The sequence below is a fragment of the Salvelinus alpinus genome, chromosome 20 (assembly GCF_045679555.1).
Source record: "Salvelinus alpinus chromosome 20, SLU_Salpinus.1, whole genome shotgun sequence".
Lineage (NCBI taxonomy): Eukaryota > Metazoa > Chordata > Actinopteri > Salmoniformes > Salmonidae > Salvelinus > Salvelinus alpinus.
In genome coordinates, this window is record NC_092105.1 from 26,572,965 (window position 1) to 26,594,519 (window position 21,555).

At 44.1% G+C, this 21,555-nt stretch overlaps 1 protein-coding gene across 1 annotated transcript in view; it reads right to left on the reverse strand.

Moving 5' to 3' along the window:
• Window positions 1-275: 275 nt before the first annotated feature.
• The window catches only part of LOC139546587 (5-hydroxytryptamine receptor 2A-like), a 47,273-nt gene continuing 25,993 nt past the window's right edge, over window positions 276-21,555 (reverse strand). Inside the window, exon 3 of the mRNA XM_071355139.1 lies at window positions 276-3,440. Coding sequence (XP_071211240.1) covers window positions 2,599-3,440 — 842 coding nt within the window. The 3' untranslated portion in view covers window positions 276-2,598. The remainder of the gene's footprint in view (window positions 3,441-21,555) is intronic.

The following is a 21,555-nucleotide window of genomic DNA, read 5'->3' on the forward strand; positions in this document are numbered from 1 at the left end:
TAAAGAAGGCCAGGTTTATTGCTTCTTTAAACAGAACAACAGTTTTCAACCGAGCTAACATAATAGCCTTTTAAAATGATAGACTTGGATTAGCTAACACAACGTGTCATTGGAACACAGGCATGATGGTTGCTGATAATGGGCCTCTGTACGCCTATGTAGATATTCCATAAAGAATCAGCCGTTTCCAGCTACAATAGTCATTTACATCATTAACAATGTCTACACTGTATTTCTGATCAATTTGATGTTATTTCAATGGACAAAAAGTTAGCTTTTCTTTTCAAAAACAAGGACATTTCTAAGTGACCCCAAACTTTTGAATGGTAGTGTACATCTTCATTAGCCTACATCCCACCAATACACATTTCTGTATCTTTATACTGCATGAAGAAAACACAAGAAAACGCAAAAATTAGCTCCGTATCTTCAGGTAACGACAACAAAAATACACACATTTATTTACGGATGGGCACAATGTATTTACACAAATATATATTTGTATATGGTGTATGATACAGTGCCTTACAAATGTATTCACCCCCCTTGACATTTTTCCTATTTTGTTGCATTACAACCTGTAATTTAAATGTATTTCTATTTGGATTTCATGTAATGGACATACACAAAATAGTCCAAATTGGTGAAGTTACTTGTATAAAAAAATAATAACGGAAAAGTGGTGCGTGTATAAGTATTCACCCCCTTTGCGTTGAAACCCGTAAATAAGATCTGGTGTAACCAATTACCTTCAGAAGTCACATAATTAGTTAAATAAAGTCCACCTGTGTGCAATCTAAGTGGCACATGATCTGTCACATGATCTCAGTATACATACACCTGTTCTGAAAGGCCCCAAAGTCTGCAACACCACTAGGCAAAGGGCACCACCAAGCAAGCGGCACCATGAAGACCAAGGAGCTCTCTAAACATGTCAGGGACAAAGTTGTGGAGAAGTAAAGATCAGGGTTGGGTTATAAAATAATATACGAAACTTTGAACATCTCACAGAGCACCATTAAATCCATTATTTAAAAAATGGAAAGAATATGGCACCACAACAAACCTGCCAAGAGAGGGCCGCCCACCAACACTCGTGGACCAGGCAAGGAGGGCATTAATCAGAGAGGCAACAAACAGACCAAAGATGTCCCTGAAGGAGCTGCAAAGCTCCACAGCGGAGATTGTAGTATCTGTCCATAGGACCACTTTAAGCCGTACACTCCACAGAGCTGGGCTTTATGGAAGTGTGGCCAGAAAAAATCCATTGCTTAAAGAAAAAAATAAGCAAACACATTTGGTGTTCGCCAAAAGGCATGTGGGAGACTCCCCAAACATATGGAAGAAGGTACTTGGCTTAGATGAGACTAAAATTGAGCTTTTTGGCCATCAAGGAAAACGCTATGTCTGGCACAAACCCAACACCTTTCATCACCCCGAGAATACCATCCCCACAGTGAAGCATGGTGGTGGCAGCATCGTGCTGTGGGTATGTTTTTCATCGGCAGGGACTGGGAAACTGGTCAGAATTGAAGGATGTCGCTAAATACAGGGAAATTCTTGAGGGAAACCTGTTTCAGTCTTCAAGACATTTGAGACTGGGACGGAGGTTCACCTTCCAGCAGGACAATGACCCTAAGCATACTGCTAAAGCAACACTTGATTGGTTTAAGGGGAAACATTTAAATGTCTTGGAATGGCCTAGTCAAAGCCCAGACCTCATTCCAATTGAAAATCTGTGGTATGACTTAAAGATTTCTGTACACCAGTGGAACCCATCCAACTTGAAGGAGCTGGAGCAGTTTTTCTTTGAACAATGGGCAAAAATCCCAGTGGCTAGATGTGCCAAGCTTATAGAGACATACCCCAAGAGACTTGCAGCTGTAATTGCTCCAAAAGGTGGCTCTACAAAGTATTGACTTTGGGGGGGTAAATAGTTATGCACGCTCAAGTTTTCAGTTTTTTTTGTCTTATTTCTTGTTTGTTTCACAAGAAAAAAGATTTTGCATCTTCAAAGTGGTAGGCATGTTGTGTAAATCAAATGATACAAACCCCCAAAACATCTATTTAAATTCCAGGTTGTAAGGTAACAAAATAGGAAAAATGCCAAAGGGGTGAATACTTTCGCAAGCCACTGTAGCTTAGGTACTAGTCTGTTTAGTTAATAATCCACTCCTTGATGTGTCATTGTGAAACATCTTTGGCACACAAGGAGTGGAATGTTAGCTAAACAGTCTGGTATCCCGGCTATGTGTATGAACATTTTGGGGAAATGTATCCCCTCGTGGCCCCTGGCTATTGCTGATAATTTTGCTTTAGCTCAGTTGTTCTCTTCTGGTGTTACTAGTTTAAGTGTTTGTGAGGCAGGTTGTGTCTTTTCCTCTCTCTGTACTTCCTGCTTCCTACAGCTTATCACTGTATTCGCGCGTGGACAGACCCTCTCGCTTCACATATTCCTCTCTTGCATGAGTCTCACCACAGAGCTACTGAACACATTCCAGCACAGGAACCTCCGTTCCCAAGGTTTCCTTCCAAAAACAAGGCGAGATCGTGATCAAAACACAGCACATCTCACTAGGATTATGGGCAATTCAGTCCTCACAGGCTCACAGCCTCACACACAGCTGATGCTCTCATCTTGGTCCCTGGGTGCCTTGTCGTTGTCTGAGTTTGATTTGGTCCTCCACCACTGTGGACCCCATTCCTGAGGGACCCCATTTCCTCCATGGGCAGGTGGGTGGAGTTGTAGGCCAGTGGAGGGATGGTGTTAACCAACATGAGCTGTAGAGGCTTCCTCTCCGGGCTGTACTGGCAGCGTACGTAGCGGGAGAAGGCTGCACGGTACGTTTTGTTGAACAGAGTGTATACCAGAGGGTTGACGGCTGAGGAGAGGTATCCCACCCACACGAACACGTTCAGCAGCCCCCCCATCACCCAGGGGTCACAGTTCATGGGGTTGCACACCACTGCCAGCACATTGGTGATGAAGAAGGGACACCACATGACCACGAACAAGAAGAAGACCACACCCAGGACCTTGGTGGCCTTCTGCTCATTGCTAATTGACTGCATGGTACGACGCCCGTACCGCGGGTCCACCCCAGCCCCGCCAACCCCTCCTCCCACCCCTCTCGTGTCGCGGCTGAGCGAACGCCTGAAGAAGAGCTTCTCTGAGGAGAGCGAGGACTGTGGGAAGAATCCCAGGGTCAGGGTGGCACTCCACTTGGGCCTGGGCACCAGCTGGTCCAGGCAGAGGGTAGCCTCATTCTGCAGGGCGCTGATGGTGAGGAAGTAGGTGACCACCATGATGGTGAGGGGGACGAAGAAGGCCACGAAGGAGCCTACTAGGACGAAACTGTCATCTGTCAGCAGGCAGCTGCCATCTTTAAATACCTTTGTGTGGTCCCGCAGGCCTAGGACAGGGATGGGCATGGAGATACCTAAAGAGAGACACAGAGAGAAGTTATTTTGGTGTGTGGTTTGTGTGTTTGTGTGTGTTCCATTTCTTGAGATTTCAAAGTAATTTTCTACAGCTTGTCTCTGCCTAAACCAGAGCAACGTGGCTCTTCAAGATTGTACCAGTATTATCAAAAAGTAAAAAAAGTCAACAATCATAGTCAACCTGTTGCTCATTCCAACCGTAAATCAAGCCACCAGGGCAGGATCCTCTTGCATTATTAATGCAATAGCCCTCATATCGCCACTGTCTGCCCACCAGGACATATAAACCCTGCAATTTCCCCTCACAGATTCAGTCAGCACTATTATCATTAGCGTCCAATAACTGCATTTGGGAGAGAGAGGGACAGATGCATCTGGAGCCATTCACTATGGCTTTCATCCCCACAGCAACACAGTTAGATGCAGAGACCCTAATACCCTCAGGGAGGAGGTGCAACTGGCCTGACACTGACTGACATTTTGGGGTTCAGAGCAGGAAAATAGACAGGGAATTAAGATCCCATCACTTTAGGCATGGGTAACATATTCAATGATTTATAACCTCCCATTTGCAAGTATACTGAACAGAAATATAAACGCAACATGCCACCATTTCAAAGATTTGACTGAGTTACAGTTCATATGAGGAAAGTTAACATTCCACTCCTGGACATGTCATTGTGAAACTTGTTTGGCCCAGTTAATTCCTTTGCATCCTGATCCGAAATAAATGAAATACTCCCTCGTTTTATTACACGTTCATGACTTTGCTTGGAAGAAGGATGAGACTTAAACTCATTTTTGGGGTTGGGGTGGGTTATACATCCGAAACGACTGCTCTGAAATGACTATTTCCTTGCTCTTCCTCTCTGCGCCAATGAAAGCTCTATTCTCCTGGTAGGTTGGGGTAGTGTTGGGTTATTATTGTACACTATATACACACACACACTACACTGACACTCTCATACAAAAACCCCACACATTCACATACACTACATACGCACAAACACTTTCACACTCACACTATCATATGCTGCTGCTACTTTGTTCTTTATTTTACTCTTATTATTATATATCCTGATGCCTAGTCACTTTACCCTGCCTTCATGTACATATCTACCTCAAATACCTTATTATTATCTATCCTGATGCCTAGTCACTTTACCCTGCCTTCATGTACATATCTACCTCAAATACCTTATTATTATCTATCCTGATGTCTAGTCACTTTACCCTGCCTTTATGTACATATCTACCTCAAATACCTTATTATTATATATCCTGATGCCTAGTCACTTTACCCTGCCTTCATGTACATATCTACCTCAAATACCTTATTATTATCTATCCTGATGCCTAGTCACTTTACCCTGCCTTCATGTACATATCTACCTCAAATACCTTATTATTATCTGTCCTGATGCCTAGTCACTTTACCCTGCCTTCATGTACATATCTACCTCAAATACCTTATTATTATCTATCCTGATGTCTAGTCACTTTACCCTGCCTTTATGTACATATCTACCTCAAATACCTTATTATTATATATCCTGATGCCTAGTCACTTTACCCTGCCTTCATGTACATATCTACCTCAAATACCTTATTATTATCTATCCTGATGCCTAGTCACTTTACCCTGCCTTTATGTACATATCTACCTCAAATACCTTATTATTATATATCCTGATGCCTAGTCACTTTACATTTACATTTAAGTCATTTAGCAGACGCTCTTATCCAGAGCGACTTACAAATTGGAAAGTTCATACATATTCATCCTGGTCCCCCCGTGGGGAATGAACCCACAACCCTGGCGTTGCAAGCGCCATGCTCTACCAACTGAGCCACACGGGACCACCACTTTACCCTGCCTTTATGTACATATCTACCTCAAATACCTTATTATTATCTATCCTGATGCCTAGTCATTTTACCCTGCCTTCATGTACATATCTACCTCAAATACCTTATTATTATCTATCCTGATGCCTAGTCATTTTACCCTGCCTTTATGTACATATCTACCTCAAATACCTTATTATTATATATCCTGATGCCTAGTCACTTTACCCTGCCTTTATGTACATATCTACCTCAAATACCTTATTATTATCTATCCTGATGCCTAGTCATTTTACCCTGCCTTTATGTACATATCTACCTCAAATACCTTATTATTATCTATCCTGATGCCTAGTCATTTTACCCTGCCTTTATGTACATATCTACCTCAAATACCTCATACACTTGAACATTGATCGGGTACTCCCTTGTTTCTAGCTTCATTATTGTGTATTCTATTCCTCTTGTGTTACTGTTTTTAATATTTATATACTTTTTAAACTCTGCATCGTTAGGAAGGGCTCGTAAGCAAGCATTTCAGAGTAAAGTCTACCACCGTTGTATTCGGCACGTGACAAATACAATTTTATTTGATTTTCTGACAAGGCTACAGTCAGCATTTTATTGTCATATTTAGGAGGCCAAAAATCCATCAACATGCTTGTATACCCAGAATTCGGGAATAATAAAAACATAAGTTTTGTCTGCGTTTCTCTTCACCCTGATGATCTCCTCCCACTTGGCACACACTGGTTAAATCAATGTTTTTTCCACGTCATTTCAATGAAATTACTTGGAACCAACAAGAATAGATGTTGAATTGACGTCTGTGCCCAGTGGGCCCCGTCTAAAGATATACAGTGCATTTGGAAATGTATTCAGACCGACATTTTGTTATGTTAATTAAGGCTAGGGGTTCCGCCTCGACAACATCCGCTGAAAAGGCAGAGCGCGAAATTCAATTTTTTTTTTTAGAAATATTTAACTTTCATACATTCACAAGTGCAATACACCAAATTAAAGCTTAAATCATGTTCGATTTCAAAAAGGCTTTACAGCGAAAGCACACCATATGATTATGTTAGGTCAGAGCCTAGTCACAAGAAAACATACAGCCATTTTCCAGCCAAAGAGAGGAGTCACAAAAAGCAGAAATAGAGATAAAATGAATCACTAACCTTTGATGATCTTCATGAGATGGCACTCATAGGACTTCATGTTACACAATACATGTGTGTTTTGTTCGATAAAGTTCATCTTTAAATCCAAAAATCTCAGTTTACATTGGCGCGTTATGTTCAGTAATGTTGTGCCTCGAAAACATCCGGCGAATTTGCAGAGAACCACATCAATTTACAGAAATACTCATCATGAACTTTGATAAAAGATACAAGTGTTATGCACAGAATTAAAGATATACTTCTCCTTAATGCAACCGCTGTGTCAGATTTCAAAAAAGCTTTACAAAAAAAGCACCCCATGCAATAATCTGAGTACGGCGCTCAAACACAAAAACAAGCCATACAGATACCCGCCATGTTGTGGAGTCAACAGAAATCAGAAATAGCATTATAAATATTCACTTACCTTTGATGATCTTCATCAGAATGCACTCCCAGGAATCCCAGTTCCACAATAAATGTTTGTTTTGTTCAATAAAGTCCATAATTTATGTACAAATACCTCCTTTTTGTTAGTTCACAAATCCGTTTAGTTCACAAATCCAAACTCACGAGGCGCGGGCAAGTCCAGGCGAAAGTTCAGACGAAAAGTCCAAAAAGTTATATTACAGTTTGTAGAAACATGTCAAACGATGTATAGAATCAATCTTTAGGATGTTTTTAACATAAATCTTCAATAATGTTTCAACCGGACAATTCCTTTGTCTTTAGAAATGCAATGGAACGCAGGTCGCTCTCACGGCCACGCGCATGAATTAGCTCATGGCATTCTGCCAGACACCTGGTTGAAACAGTTCTCATTCTCTCGCCCTTCACAGTAGAAGCCTCAAACAAAGTTCTAAAGACTGTTGACATCTAGTGGAAGCGTTAGGAAGTGCAATATGACACCATTTACACTGTATATTAGAATGGCAATGAGTTGAAAAACTACAAACCTCAGATTTCCCACTTCCTAGTTGGATTTTTCTCAGGATGTTGCCTGCCATATGAGTTTTGTTATACTCACAGACATCATTCAAACAGTTTTAGAAACGTCAGAGTGTTTTTTATCCAAATCTACTAATAATATGCATATATTAGCTTCTGGGCCTGAGTAGCAGGAAGTTTACTCTGGGCACGCTTTTCATCCGAATGTGAAAATGCTGCCCCCAATCCCAATTCAATCGTTTTTCCCCCTCATCAATCTACACACAATACCCCATATTGACAAATCAGAAACAGTTTTTTGCAAATGTGTTAGAAATAACTATTCAGAACTATTCAGACCCTTTACTCAGTACTTTGTTGAAGCACCTTTGGCAGTGATTACTGTCACGACTTCAGCCGAAATTGGTTCTTCTCCTTGTTCGGGCGGCGCTCGGCAGTCGGCATCGCCGGTCTACTAGCCATCGCCGATCTACTAGCCATCGCCGATCTACTTTTCATTTTCCATTTGTTTTGTCTTTGTTTCTACACACCTGTTTTTCATTCCCCTAAATATTGTTCATGTATTTAACCCTCTGTTTCCCCCATGGCGTTGTGCGGGATTGTTTTATGTCATGTTCGGTATGTTGGTGACTGGTTATTTCGACGGGTGCTGTTTCTTGCCCGTGCGTAAAAGTTGATGTTCGTGTGTTTTGTGTTTGGGCAAGTGTATTGTTTTACCTTGCACCATTCATTATTCTGAGTAAAGTTACATTGCTCCCAATTCTCTGCTCTCCTGCACCTGACTGCATACACCAGCTACACCCACCATTCTGACAATTACAGCCGAGAGTCTTCTTAGGTATGACGCAACAAGCTTGGCACACTTGGGGAGTTTCTCCCATTCTTCCCTGCAGATCCTCTCAAGTTCTGACAGGTTGGTTGGGGAGCGTCGCTGCACAGTTATTTTCAGGTCTCTCCAGAGATGTTCGATTGGGTTCAAGTTCAGGCTCTGGCAGGCCACTCAAACTCCAAGCGGGCTGTCATGTGCCTTTTACTGAGGAGTGGCTTACGTCTGGCCACTCTACCATAAAGGTCTGATTGGTGGAGTGCTGCAGAGATGGTTGTCCTTCTGAAAGGCTCTCCCATCTCCACAGAGGAACTCTGGAGAGCTCTGTCAGAGTGACCATCGGGTTCTTGGTCACCTCCATGACCAAGGCCCTTCTCCCCCGATTGCTCAGTTTGGCCAGATGGCCAGCTCTAGGAAGTGTCTTGGAGGTTCCAAACTTCTTCCATCTAAGAATGATGGAGGCCACTGTGTTCTTGGGGACCTTGAATGCTGCAGAAATGTTTTGCTACCCTTTCCCAGATCTGTGCCTCGACACAATCCTGTCTTGGAGCTCTACTGACAATTCCTTCGAGTAATGGCTTGGTTTTTGCTCTGACATGCATTGTCAACTGTGGGACCTTATATAAACAGGTGTGTGCCTTTCCAAATCATGTCTAATCTATTGAATTTACCACAGGTGGACTCCAAGGAAGTTGTAGAAATATCTCCAGGATGATACATTTGCGAAAGATTCTAAAAACCTATTTTTGCTTTGTCATTATGGGCTATTGTGTGTAGATTGATGAGGAAAAAAACATATTTAATCGATTTTAGAATAAGGCTGTAACGTAACAAAATGTGGAAAAAGGGAAGGGGTCTGAATACTTTCCGAATGCACTATTTGGAAGGGGTTGAGACTAAAAGGAGAAAGAAAGGTGGAGTTTTTCCTTCGAGTTGATCTTTTCTTAACCAGGGAGGGATTGTAATCAATTATTTTTGGCTGGCTTTGTTGAAATCCAGGGCATGTTTAAAGGATGAACCAAGACAAACTTGAAATGCAGAAACGCAATCGCGTCAATAGATGTCTTCTTGTGTGGGTTGGGATGTGGAAGCAGTTGACATATAGTTAAGACAATCTTCTGCTATCCAGATGGCCATGGAACCCTGAATCAATCATATGACTCAAGTCCAACATTTCATCATGTAATCCTTTGTTTATATTCCTTCTCTGTTGCTATCCACCCCCATCATGTGTCTTTACTCCATTCCACCCTAGTATTACAGGTTGTTTGGACTAGCTTCACGTTGCCCTGGGTCTTCAGTGGTTTCTGTAGAGCAGAGCAGCAGCACACCCGGCCCAGCAGTTGGAGACAGACCAAAGAACACATACCTGATCCAGACATCTCAACCATCTCTGCCATGGTTCCACACTAACACGTCCACACCAGAACCACAGACACAAAGAGCTCCGGGTTGGAGACCACACTGACACAAAACATGAGCTTAACCCCAGGAAGAAAAAATGTTAAACTGACCTTAGGTCAGTATCTCTGCTCTGTAGGAGCAATTTACTACTACTCCAATAAACACAGCTCAGCTAATTATTTCTCCATATTTGCAAAAAATATTTCAGTGGCAGTTACATTATCATGGAACTGCTGATGCCAACACGTACATTGTTACGGCTTTGGTTATTGCGTGTTTCTTTGTTCGAGGAAACTATAGCTTAGTGTGTCTGAAGGGAGAAAAATAGCCCCGGGGAATGCTTTCAGTCTCTGTCTGTCAGACCAACATTGAGGCACAATACATGACAGAGATACAGGAAGCTATAGGAACCTCCTTAATGATTCAACAGGAAAGAAAATAACTGCCGGTTTCAAAGACCAAATAGTATTATTCTTTAATTGAGCTTGGCGGTCTTACAAAAGTTATCTTGTTTGATATGAAAAGTTAATAACGTCCTGGTCATGGCCAAGGAACATTCCTTGGTCATGGCAGGGTGAGGTGGGTGTGCGTGTGTACAGGATGAGGTGTGTGTACGTGTAGACATGTGTGTTCTGTGTATGTGTGGGATTTTGTAAGCTCTTCAGGGATGTCTCTCTGTGGTAGAATTCTTGTGCAATAGGCTGGGCAGTAGCAGCACTGTTCCAGGGTTTGTTAAACAACATACATCATCTCAGTTCTGTGTAACATCAGCTACACTTCAGCCCCTCTCTCTCTCTCTCTCTGCCGTGTGCAGATAAAAGAGACCGAACATGTAGATAAGCAGCAGTGACATACATAATCTTATTTAATTTGCAGGCGGCATCGTATCATATTCTAGCGCTCCGCTTGGGACCTGGAACCTGTGGAATGGTGAGTCATATCGGGAGTTAATTTCTCCCTACATTGTGTGTTGTCTCTCTCTGCTTCCCTGGTTCTATGTGACATTGTCCCTCCCTGCCCTGGGTCTCTACACAGCAAGACTGGATCATTAGTGGTGGTATTGAGCCATTGGAAAGGAGCCACACAAGTCATTGACTACAACTCAGCGTTCAACACCATAGTGCCCTCCAAGCGCATCACTAAGCTAAGGACCCTGGGACTGACCACCTCCCTCTGCAACTGGATCCTGGACTTCCTGACTAGACACCCACATGTGGTGAGGTTAGGCAACAACACATCCCCCATGCTGACCCTCAAAACAGGGGCACCTCAAGTGTGTGTGCTTAGTCCCCTCCTGTACTCCCTGTTCATCCACAGGGAGGAAGTCAGAGATCTGGCAGTGTGGTGCCAGGACAACAACCTCTCCCTCAGCAAAGCAGCTGATCGTGGACAACAGGAAACAGAGTGCCGAGCACTCATATCGACGGGGATGAAGTGGAGTGGGTGTTCTACATCACTAAGGACCTATCATGTTCCAAACACACCAATAGTCATGAAGAGGGCATGACAATGCCTCTTACCCCTCAGCAGGCTGAAAATATTTGGTATGGGCCCTTAGATCCTCAAAAGCTCTACACCTGCACCTTTGAGAGCATATTGCCTGGCTGCATCACCACTTGGTATGGCAAATGCTTGGCATCTAACCGCAAGGTACTACAGAGGCTAGTGACTATGGCCCAGAACATCACTGGGACGGAGCTACCTGCCATCCAGGACCTCTATACCAGGTGGTGTCAGAGGAAGGCCCTAAAAATGGTCAGACTCTAGCCACCCAAGTCATAGACTGCTCTCTCTGCTACTGCACGGCAAGTGATACCGATGCACCAAGTCTGTAACCAACAGGACGCTGAACATTTTCTACCTCCAAGCCCTAAGACTGCTAAATAGTTAGTTAAATAGTTAATCAAATACAGTGCATTCAGAAAGTATTCCCACCCCATGACTTTTTCCACATTTTGTTGTTATACAGCCTGTCACGTGTGCTCCCTCTCCGGCCTCTAGGTCACCAGTCTGCTCGTTAGGGCGCACACCTGTCACCAGAGTTACGCGCATAATGACACTCACCTGGACTCCATCACCTCCTTGATTACCTGCCCTTTATATGTCACTCCCTTTGGTTTCTTCCCCAGTCGTCATTGTTGCTGTTTCATGTCGGTGTGCTGTTTGTATTTCTTGTTTTGTTCATTTATTAGTTAAACGTATTCACTCCGTGAACTTGCTTCCCGACTCTCAGCGTACATCATTACAGAATGACGACTCAACAAAGGGAAGCATTGGGGAGTGTTATTTTTGTGTTGGGGTGATGTCGGGTCCGGGTGTTGGAGCCAGATCTACCTGGGAGGCCTCAGCCAGTTTGTAGGCTCCCGTGCCTAAGCTGGGTGAACAGGTTCCCGTGCCTCAACCGAGGCAACTGGGGAGGTCAGGCTCATCAGGCTCTCATTCCTCAGGTGGTTCGTCTGGTTTCTGCTCCTCAGGGGAGGCGACCGGTCCCCCCCAGATCCCCGGGATTGTCCCTGTGGTTGTCGTCCTGCTGCTGGAGCCGAATGCGCCGAGGAGGGGGTACTGTCACGTGTGCTCCCTCTCCGGCCTCTAGGTCACCAGGCTGCTTGTTAGGGCGCCTGTCACACCTGTCACCAGCGTTACGTGCATAATGACAAAAAAATTCCTAATTAATAAAAAATGAAAAGCTGAAATCTTTCAAGTCAATAAGTACTCAACCCCTTTGTTATGGCAAGCCTAAATAAATCAACATTTGCTTATCTAGTCACATAAAAGTTGCATGGACTCACTCTGTGTGCAATAATAGTGTTTAACATGATTTTTGAATGACTACCTTATCTCTGTACCCCACACATACAATTATCTGTAAGGTCCCTCAGTCGAGCAGGGAATTTCAAACATAGATTCAACCACAAAGACCAGGGAGACTTTCCAATGCCCCGCAATGAAGGGCACCTATTGGTAGTGTCATGACGTTGCCTGCTTGGGTATTGCAAACCCCATCCCCCTCTCCCTGCCTCTCCCTTTCCTCCTTCAACCCATGCTGTGATCAAAGAGAGACGTCGTAAATTCCTGAGAATCTCCTCATGGCCAAACAGTATTAGGGAGAGGGTAAACTTTCAGGACAAAGGAATTTTCTTCCACCTCACAGAACTTGAGGTACGAACATATTTCATGTTCCTGCAAAAGCATAAAAGATCGGTGGAGAGTCCAGCTATTAACATGCCCGTTTGTCACCACGTGGGAAACTCATGTGAGACTGTGGGGCTACATTACCATACCGCTGTTTATATAATAACCTCAGATATGAGGTTTACATCTGTTTGTTGTATAAAATGAATGAGTGAGTATGATACTGTTTGTATAATTGTGTAATATGATTTTGGACTGTTTAATGAAGAAAAATACAAATCCCTTTTTGATTTGAACTAAACCCGAGGACCCGCCCCTGAGCCAGTTGGGTCAGACATCTAAGGACAGCCCCTTCCTGCTATCTGAATAAAAGCCAACTCTGAGAAATTACCATTAGACCATGTTTATCCTCCATGGGGAGAACGAAGGTTAAGTACCATTGCTGAATCTTTAACCATACCACGTGGTTAAACTCTTAGACGAATAAGAACAAGTCTTTGATATTGACTACTAGTCTGCAGCTAGGAATTCGGTATCATTGAACGCGAAGAAAGACAACCGCCGAAACATCCATTCTATAACGAATGTCACTCTGAACTATCCACAATAACCGAGACAGAAGGAACTCCAACCAAAACGAACTTCTCTCCAACGATCAAGACGACACACAATGAGCGTAAATATATATATATTGATTGCAATTGTTCCCGAATGAGTGAGCGTTCATGTGTAAAGGATTAGCATGTCAATTGTTATAATTATGAACTCTGTAGTGACTTCTTGGTCGAACGCCAATTTTTCCTTTGTCTAACAAGCCGCCATGTCTAACAAGCCGCCAGCCCACTAGGGCATATTTCTCCCATCATTTCATGTAACTATTTTTAAGTTTGTTTGTTTGTTTATGCATTTCTGTGAATTAATTAGTTAGTAATAAATAAATGATTTAAGACAATTGATGTATGGATGACTCATAGTGAAGACTGGGTTCGTGCAGATAACCAACAATTTACGACGTTTGGAATGAGACCAACGTGAGGTAAAATAAATAAATCATTAATGAGAAGACTATTGATCAGATATGAAAATATCTGAAAGGTTATATTGGGAAATTATAACTTTGTAATCTGACTACTTTCCCTGGTGCCCTCGAATTCATAGTTAATTAGTTACGTTACAACTCAGTTGATCGCGTAATCCCTAATTACAGGAATCTTTGATAAAAACTATAAGTCTTCAATTTAATGATAGCAAAGACACGACAGTAGATAGGTAACAAAAACATTGAATATCCCTTTTGAGCATGGTGAAGTTATTAATTACATTTTTGGAAGGTGTAGTAATACACCAAGTCACTACAAAGATAAAAGTCGTTCTTCCTAACTCAGTTGCCGCTCAGGGATTTCACCATGAGGCCAACGATGACTTTAAAACCATTACAGAGTTTAATGGCTGTGATAGGAGAAAACTTAGGATGGATCATCAACATTGTAGTTACTCTACAATACTAATGCTAATACTAGTGAAAAGAAGGAAGCCTGTACAGAATAAATTATTCCAAAACATGCATTCTGTTTGAAACAAGGCACTAAAGTAATTCTGGAAAAAATGTGTCAAAGCAATTAACTTTTTGTCCTCATTGCAAATTGGGGCAAATCCAATACAACATATTACTAAGTACCACTTTTCATATTTTCAAGCATAGTGGTGGCTGCATCATGTTATGGGTATGCTTGTAATCATGAAGGACTGGGGAGTTTTTTAGGATAAAACATTTATGGAATGGAGCTAAGCACAGGCAAAATCCCAGAGGAAAACCTAGTTCAGTCTGCTTCCCACCAGACACTGGGAGATGAATTCACATTTCAGCAGGACAATAACCTAAAACACAAGGCAAAATCTACACTGGAGTTGCTTGCCACCAAGACAGCGAATGTTTCTGGGTGCCGAGTTACAGTTTTGACTTAAATCTGCTTGAAAATCTATGGCAAGACTTAAAAATGGTTGTCTAGCAATGATCAACAACCAATTTGACAGAGCTTGAAGAATTGTGAAAAGAATAATGGGCAAACGTTGCACAATCCAGGTGTAGAAAGCTCTTAGAGACTTTTATTGTTACGTGTTTTACTTTTCTATTATTTCTCTATTTCTTTCTCTCTGCATTGTTGGGAAAGGCCAGTAAGTAAGCATTTCACATTTAGTCCACACCTTTTGTTTTACGAAGCATGTGGTGATACAATTTTATTTGACAGGCAGTTGTCATGATGAGATCTGATTGACCCTCAACTATTCTCATGTCAATAATTTTTGGTCAAACAAATTTATATCTGGTTATTTGGACCCTAAAAGTTGGTTGATGAAACTACAGCAGGGCATGTCTCATTTTAGCTGCAACTTCAGCTTCGAGACAGAAATACTTGGAAATACCTGTTCTGCGCTAAGTCCAACGCCTTGATGGATCAGGCTGCATTAGTGGCTCATAATTTCCTTTTCATGCTAGGCCATTGACTTGATCAGCTGGATATCAACTAGGCCATTATAAATTCTTGATCGTTCAGTCGCCTTGACACTTACATTAAAATATTTGGACCTTGAAACTTAAATTACAGTCATTCTCCTTCTTTCATTCCCCCGTTCACTGCCTCCCTCCCTCCTCCAGCAGTACAATGTGGTGGTGTTTGACAAAGACCGGTTTCTAAATATGCACCCCCCCACCATTTAAATTAGACAAACTTGAAACCTATAAGGATACTGGATCTATCTGTCTGACAGTTTTTTGTATAGAGATCTCAGAAATTCAGTGTAACTACTTAACATTTTGTGTCTCCTTATGCAAGGAGAGAAAAACGTTTTCATGGGCACTGTTAGGGCTGTCGCTCTCCTCATCCTCGGACGAGGAGAGGAGAGAAGGATCATCAGACCAAAATGCAGCATTCGGGAAGTAAGCCATCTTTTATTTGAAACGACGATGGCAACACGAAACAAAACACTTTCAAATATACAAAACAAGAAAACGACGTTGACGAAACCTGAACATAAACTTACATAACTAAACGTAAACTCACGGACAGGAAACAGACGACATCAAAATAAACGAACAGCCAAACAGTCCCGTATGGTACATACATTCGACGACACAGGAGACAATCACCCACAAACAAACAGTGAGAACACCCTACCTAAATATGACTCTTAATTAGAGGAGAACGCAAAACACCTGCCTCTAATTAAGAGCCATACCAGGCAACCACAACCAACATAGAAACAGATAACATAGACTGCCCACCCAAAACACATGCCCTGACCTAAACACATACAAAAACAACATAAAACAGGTCAGGACCGTTACAGAACCCCCCCCTCAAGGTGCGAACGCCGGGCGCACCAGCACAAAGTCCAGGGGAGGGTCTGGGTGGGCAGTTGACCACGGTGGTGGCTCCGGCTCTGGACGCTGTCCCCACACCACCATAGTCACTCCCCGCTTCTGTCTTCCCCTCCCAATGACCACCCTAAAACTAACATCCCCTAAATGAACGGCCAGCACCGGGAGAAAGGGCAGCACCGGGACAAGGGGCAGCACCGGGAAAAGGGGCAGCACCGGGACAAGGGGCAGCACCGGGACAAGGGGCAGCACCGGGACAAGGGGCAGCACCGGGACAAGGGGCAGCACCGGGACAAGGGGCAGCACCGGGACAAGGGGCAGCACCGGGACAAGGACCAGCACCGGGATAAGGACCAGCACCGGGATAAGGGGCAGCACCGGGACAAGGGGCAGCACCGGGACAAGGGGCAGATCCCGGCTGAGGGACTCTGGCAGATCCCGGCTGAGGGACTCTGGCAGATCCCGGCTGAGGGACTCTGGCAGATCCCGGCTGAGGGACTCTGGCAGATCCCGGCTGAGGGACTCTGGCAGGTCCTGGCTGAGGGACTCTGGCAGGTCCTGGCTGAGGGACTCTGGCAGGTCCTGGCTGAGGGACTCTGGCAGGTCCTGGCTGAGGGACTCTGGCAGGTCCTGGCTGAGGGACTCTGGCAGGTCCTGGCTGAGGGACTCTGGCAGGTCCTGGCTGAGGGACTCTGGCAGGTCCTGGCTGAGGGACTCTGGCAGGTCCTGGCTGAGGGACTCTGGCAGGTCCTGGCTGAGGGACTCTGGCAGGTCCTGGCTGAGGGACTCTGGCAGGTCCTGGCTGAGGGGCTCTGGCAGGTCCTGGCTGAGGGGCTCTGGCAGGTCCTGGCTGGACGGCTCTGGCAGGTCCTGGCTGGACGGCTCTGGCAGGTCCTGGCTGGACGGCTCTGGCAGGTCCTGGCTGGACGGCTCTGGCAGGTCCTGGCTGGACGGCTCTGGCAGGTCCTGGCTGGACGGCTCTGGCAGGTCCTGGCTGGACGGCTCTGGCAGGTCATGGCTGGACGGCTCTGGCAGGTCATGGCAGGACGGCTCTGGCAGGTCATGGCAGGACGGCTCTGGCAGGTCATGGCAGGACGGCTCTGGCTGGTCATGGCAGGACGGCTCTGGCTGATCATGGCAGGACGGCTCTGGCTGGTCATGGCAGGACGGCTCTGTAGGGAGGAGAAGGAGAGACAGCCTGGTGCGTGGTCTAGGCACTGGCTGCGCTGGAGAGGAGGAAACAGCTGGAGAGAGAACCCGGAGAGACAGCCTGGTACGGGGGGCTGCCACCGGAGGACTGGTACATGGAGGTGGCACCGGGTATACCGGACCGTGAAGGAGGACACGTGCTCTTGAGCACCGAGCCTCCCCAACCTTACCAGGTTGAATGGTCCCCGTAGCCCTGCCAGTGCGGCGAGGTGGAATAGCCCGCACTGGGCTATGCAGGCGAACCGGGGACACCACCTGCAAGGCTGGTGCCATGTACGCCGGCCCGAGGAGACGTACTGGAGACCAGATACGTTGGGCCGGCTTCATGGCACTCGGCTCGATGCCCAACTTAGCCCTCCCAGTGCGGCAAGGTGGAATAGCCCGCACTGGGCTAAGCACGCGTACTGGGGACACCGTGCGCTTTACCGCATAACACGGTGTCTTACCAGTACGACGCCTTCTACCTCCACGGTAAGCACGGGGAGTTGGCTCGGGTATCCTACCCGGCTTTGCCACACTCCTCGTGTGCCCCCCCCCAAGAAATTTTTGGGTCTGACTCACGGGCTCCCAACCGCGTCGCCGCGCTGCCTCCTCATACCAGCGCCTCTCAGCCTTCGCTGCTTCCAACTCCTCCTTGGGACGGCGATATTCCCCTGGCTGAGCCCAAGGTCCTCTACCGTCCAGGATCTCCTCCCAAGTCCAGGAGTCCTTATTGCTCTGTTGAGCACTCCCTTGCCGCTTGGTCCTAGCGTGGTGGGTGATTCTGTTAGGGCTGTCGCTCTCCTCATCCTCGGACGAGGAGAGGAGAGAAGGATCATCAGACCAAAATGCAGCATTCGGGAAGTAAGCCATCTTTTATTTGAAACGACGATGGCAACACGAAACAAAACACTTTCAAATATACAAAACAAGAAAACGACGTTGACGAAACCTGAACATAAACTTACATAACTAAACGTAAACTCACGGACAGGAAACAGACGACATCAAAATAAACGAACAGCCAAACAGTCCCGTATGGTACATACATTCGACGACACAGGAGACAATCACCCACAAACAAACAGTGAGAACACCCTACCTAAATATGACTCTTAATTAGAGGAGAACGCAAAACACCTGCCTCTAATTAAGAGCCATACCAGGCAACCACAACCAACATAGAAACAGATAACATAGACTGCCCACCCAAAACACATGCCCTGACCTAAACACATACAAAAACAACATAAAACAGGTCAGGACCGTTACAGGCACACACATCTAAAATAATGTATGCGATTACAAATACGAATGCTTCTACCCGAAAAAGTCACCATACCTTGATACTTAAAACCTAAATCAATACTGACATTAACATGGTCCTTCAATAATTATGAATAATACTTGTTGGATGTGCATTTGTTGTTGAGCTGTTTAATTACACTGTGGTGCTTCACCACACATCATAATCTGATCCAGGAAGGAATTTTCGGGATTTGATAGTCAAATGACAACAGTTGTTGTGATGGTGCATGCGATCCAACCACACTGGAAAAAACATGTTTTGCGAGGAATGTCCAGAATATTTTGTATCATTCGTTACACAAATGAAGCCTGGATCCACATGGATCTAATATCCCAAGCAAATTGAAGTTGATCTTCTGTTGTAGTCTTGATTTCAGTAGCGGTGCATGGGTAACCCCCCCAAAAACATTACAACCTACACTGTATGTGTTGTGATAATTGCGTTGTTTGCTGTTAATTCATATGCCTTGTGACCGTGATAGGCCTAAAGGCCGAAACATTAGAAGACAGTAGCAGAATAAATTCAACCACACCTTTGTTTTAAGACAAAACCAGATAGCAACCTCTGTCCGTTAAAGTCCACGACACATATTGCATTTAACAGACAGTTACATGACCTACAGCATTGTTGAGCAAGTACAGTTGAAGTCGGAAGTTTACATACACCTTAGCCAAATACATTTAAACTCAGTTTTTCACAATTCCTGACATTTAATCCTAGTAAAAATTCCCTGTCTTAGGTCAGTTAGGATCACCACTTTATTTTAAGAATGTGAAATGTCAGAATAATAGTAGAGAGAATGATTTATTTCAGCTTTTATTTCTTTCATCACATTCCCAGTGGGTCAGAAGTTAACATACACTCAATTAGTATTTTGTAGCATTGCCTTTAAATTGTTAAAAGCATTTACTTCCTGACTGATGAGATGTTGCTTCAATATATCCACATAATTTTCCTCCCTCAGGATGCAATCTATTTTGTGAAGTGCACCAGTCCCCCCTGCAGCAAAGCACCACCACAACATGATGCTGCCACCCCCGTGCTTCACGGTTGGGATGGTGTTCTTCGGCTTGCAAGCCTCCCCTTTTTCCTCCAAACATAATGATGGTCATTATGGCCAAACAGTTCAATTTTTGTTTCATCAGACCAGAGGACATTGTTCCCATGTGCAGTTGCAAACCGTAGTCTGGCTTTTTTTATGGCGGTTTTGGAGCAGTGGCTTCTTCCTTGCTGGGAGGCCTTTCAGGTTATGTTGATATAGGACTCGTTTTACTGTGGATATAAATACTTTTGTACCCTTTTCCTCCAGCATCTTCACAAGGTCCTTTGCTGTTGTTCTGGGATTGATTTGCACTTTTCGCACTAAAGTACTTTCATCTCTAGGAGACAGAGCGCGTCTCCTTCCTGAGCGGTATGACGGCTGCGTGGTCCCATGGTGTTTATACTTGCATACTATTGTTTGTACAGATGAAAGTGGTACCTTCAGGCGTTTGGAAATTGCTCCCAAGGATGAACCAGACTTGTGGAGGTCTACAATTTTTTTCTGAGGTCTTGGCTGATTTCTTTTGATTTTCCCATAATGTCAAGCAAAGAGGCACTGAGTTTGAAGGTAGGCCTTGAAATGCATCCACAGGTACATCTCCAATTGACTCAAATGATGTCAATTGGCCTATCAGAAGCTTCTAACGCCATGACATCATTTTCTGGAATTTTCCAAGCTGTTTAAAGGCACAGTCAACTTAGTGTATGTAAACTTCTGACCCACTGGAATTGTGATACAATGGATTCTAAGTGAAAAAATCTGTCTGTAAACAATTGTTGGAAAAATTACTTGTCATGCACAATGTAGATGTCCTAACAGACTTCCCAAAACGATATTTTGTTAACAAGACATTTGTGGAGAGGTTGAAAAACTAGTTTTAATGACTCCAACCTAAGTGTATGTAAACTTCCGACTTCAACTGTACATGTTTCCAACATTTTCAGACCACTAAACAACTATTGATTTAGAACCACAGAGAGTTACCGCAAGTCGCAAAGAAAACAGGAGCTGCCTCCACTATTCCAGAACCATTTCAAATTTAACGTTTCATCATCAAATCACCCCTGCTTAGTCTAATATAGTGACAAAAAAAGCTTTTATTTTTTGTTGTCCTAGGCTACCTGGCTAAAATGCTTGCTCGCTAGCCTAACTTCTATTCATTGGCAATATTAGCTGGTTATTATTAGCCTTCTACATCTAGCTACTGTACATATTAAACTTCCATCCTCTCAGGCCAGGGGCACAACAATGTATAACTTAATGTTTGGATCAGAATCGTCGTTATAATCATTGGCCAGTGTGGAGAATGAATTAAAACCACAGTCCAAATCCCTATCTCCATCCACGGCTAATTTAGGAAAGGACCCATTTTAGTTAGCTAGCTAGCAACCGGTGGACAACACAACAAGATGAAACAGTTCAAGTTGTTTCTGTTAATGACATATGCTCTCAAAGCGATTTGATAGGAGAGACGTTTTCTTTTCCCCCCCCCGCCAAGACCATTCACGGTTGAGCTCGCTCAGTTTAGCTCAACGCTGATTGGCAAATTTGTATTCTTTTTTTTTATCAAGGGAGGCCAAATGCTTGCTGGCTTCCCTTGCATTCAATGCTACAATGTCATACTCGTTTGGACCAGATAGTATCAGATAGATGGTGTACACATTGAGAGACAGTGTGGCGCTGTTTCTCTCACTCAGATGCTTTCTCCTGTGAGATACATTCAGCCTCTTGCGAATTGAAGGAAAATTATGAAACACAGAGAGACGAAAGATAAATTATTTCATGTTTTTATGTTGCTAATTTTGGGGGGGAAGCCTGGCTTCCCTTGGCGTCCATGAATACACTTCACTGCTTGATTTACAGTTAACAGAAAAAGCA